This window comes from Palaemon carinicauda, chromosome 41, assembly GCF_036898095.1.
Source record: "Palaemon carinicauda isolate YSFRI2023 chromosome 41, ASM3689809v2, whole genome shotgun sequence".
NCBI lineage: Eukaryota > Metazoa > Arthropoda > Malacostraca > Decapoda > Palaemonidae > Palaemon > Palaemon carinicauda.
The window spans coordinates 19134320-19137194 of NC_090765.1; the positions used below are offsets into that span (position 1 = coordinate 19134320).

At 34.5% G+C, this 2875-nt stretch overlaps 1 protein-coding gene across 1 annotated transcript in view; it reads right to left on the minus strand.

The window, feature by feature from the left end:
• Nucleotides 1-2557, minus strand: part of LOC137632355 (uncharacterized) — a 53184-nt gene extending 50627 nt beyond the window's left edge. Inside the window, exons 1-5 of the mRNA XM_068364291.1 lie at nt 2427-2557; nt 2021-2179; nt 751-864; nt 427-662; nt 193-327 (exon numbers count right to left, since the gene is read on the minus strand). Coding sequence (XP_068220392.1) covers nt 193-327; nt 427-662; nt 751-864; nt 2021-2179; nt 2427-2505 — 723 coding nt within the window. The 5' untranslated portion in view covers nt 2506-2557. The remainder of the gene's footprint in view (nt 1-192; nt 328-426; nt 663-750; nt 865-2020; nt 2180-2426) is intronic.
• Nucleotides 2558-2875: the final 318 nt, after the last annotated feature.

The window sequence follows — 2875 nt, forward strand, 5'->3', positions numbered from 1 at the left end:
AAGTTTTAGCACAAAAGGCCAAAACATTTTTCATCAAGATAGATAACTGCACTAAATGGCATTCCTTGCCACCTGCTGTTAAATTGGGAGGAAATATCAGTTTAACTGAACTGGATGACACAACAATAACTGATACCTCTCCAGTCCTCTCTGGACTGCCAATATGCCTGTCTAAGTGTTAGCATTACTCACTGTTAAGCGTGATGAACCGGCCATAACCAAACACTGCTTAGATTTCCACACCAAAACTGGGTGGGCCTTCGATGAACTAGTTACTTTCTCGACACCCATTGAAGTCACCGTCTTCAACTCTCCATTAATTAGATACTGAAACAAGATATTAAGAGTATGAAAATTATATATTAGCAATTGAATTAAGAACTTAGTCTGTTTCAAGCATAGATTATGTTAAAAGTACCTACTCACACTAGAAGTCATGCCATGGTCCAGTTCAATAACAGTATCAGGGTTGTCCTTGAACGTAGTTCTGCTCAGACAAGAGGCATGACCATTACAGGCCGAAAAGTCGCTGAATATTCCGAATTTTGGGTTATGACTGAAGCCCAGCTGAGCAACAGAATAATTGCAAGTCCCATGCCAATCGTACATATACTTATCGAAAGTCTGTATGTGGGGATCGTTGTACAAACAACAGTGCTTGCCTGTAGAGAAAATATTTCATGAAGAAACGTAGTTTTAGATTAAGATGGTTATTGCATCAAAACAGTTCAAAAACCTTTGAATACTCACAGCATTCATGGATTGTACCGTTAGTGTACCAATGCCCTTTCCTACATTCGAAAGTAAAACACTGGAGAGGCAGTTCAGACTTATCAGCATAAAGTAATCCATCGAATTCACAACCTGTAATATGAAGAGTTCAGTAAAGCAGTGAAATCTATTAAAAAATTTATGATACAATCTAAATTACAATTCATTACTTTCAAATATTAAAATTACAGATCAAGCCTATCAAACCAATGATGGGAACTTTACATAACATTCTAAAGATGCCGAAAGATAAGGTGTTAATAGCAATATTTTAAGAGCTTCGCCCTGGATAAGGGAATAGTTTGTATGAGCCTACATTTGAAAATCAGTTTCATATTGCTGTTAAAAATGCAATAATCATTAAATATTCTCATCATCCTTTATTTACTAGTTCCAGAGTACTCTATTCCAGTAGATTTTAGCAGAAAAAATGCAAAAGCTAAGCCCTATACGCTTTGCTTTTTATTAATATTTAGTTTCCTTTCATGTCTTAATGTTGTCCAACATTAACTTTACCAAATTAAAATTTTAAGCTTCCTTCAGGTTTATTCCAAGGAAAACTTACAACTGCACTAACTGATGAGACTAACTTGAACCACTGGTTACCAAAGTGTGGTGTGTGCCTAGATGTGTGCAAGATGGATATTGGGGAGATCGAGAACATCTGCCATGTGGCTATTTTGCAAGACTAAATACACATTTAAGAGTAGGCTACTGTTATGTATGATGATTCTCTGGTAAACATATAGCGCTTGTGAAACAGTCTGTCAATGTTAATGAAATATGTATGAATTCATAATATTGTAAGGTTAATAAAGAAAAGTTTTGGTCAGCCATCAGCTACTTCTATTGTGACTTATTGTGGCTCCTTCCTAATTCAAAGTATAAATTTACAACTGTACATTTTGATTGCAACTGTACAAAGTGGGTATTGTGGCTCCTTCCTAATTCAAAGTATAAATTTACAACTGTACATTTTGATTGCAACTGTACAAAGTGGGTATTGTGGCTCCTTCTTAATTCAAAGTATAAATTTACAACTGTACATTTTGATTGCAACTGTACAAAGTGGGTATTGTGGCTCCTTCCTAATTCAAAGTATAAATTTACAACTGTACATTTTGATTGCAACTGTACAAAGTGGGTACAACTGCATGTTAAGAGTACACCCTGGTTCAAGTAGTTTAAAAATACTTAAAACAAACAAATTAGTTATGAACTCAAATCTGCTCAAGACAAAATCACTCACATTCACTCTGCCCCGGCTTTCCAACATATTCAGCTTTAATCTCTCCATGTATACAAACAAGGCGTAGGCAGACCTCCGGTAAAGTTATTATTCCATCCTGGTGGTTGAAATTTTGGCCGCCATAACAGCACCCTTTATAGACTGGTATAATATGGTTTTCTGAAAGAATATTTTTTTGAGGGTAAGATATCCTATTCAAGCAGAACTAAATCCAAATTTAGTAAATATTTTTTTTAAATTACCTTTACTACTGAACATCAGGTTCAAGACAAAACATTTGTGTGCACAGGAAGTTTGATTTACATGCTTCATGACAGACAAGATTAAGTTTAACTATATGCAATGAAAGTATGTAAATTAAAATTGATGGTCATACTTTTTATATGAAAATTTTATTTTTGCTCACCCGTGTCGACATCTACCACTATTGACTTCGCAAGGTTCGCTGTAAGTAGTATCAGGAGAGAGGTCATATGTCTATCCATGTTTCCAGCCTGAAATATGGCATACAAAAAAATTAAGAAAATGTGTACTTAAAATTATAGTGCAAAAATATAAATGCATATATTGTACGATGTAAATGCTGTGGGAGAATTTTCTTCAGTCGTCATTAATATAAATCTAACTAGTGGCAGAATTCAGGTTACCACACAAGTGTTGCCAACGAATATTCTTTAGTTATTTCATAAATCATACCACACTTTATATTTACCTGGTAGATTCTTTGAACATTAGCCTACTGATATCCCAAAAATAAGAGTTTTGCAAGTTTCCAATCCACACTAAGTTTACATTGCTTATTCAATCATCTACCACATTTACTCAATTTCAGAATTACTCAACTGTACAAAACTT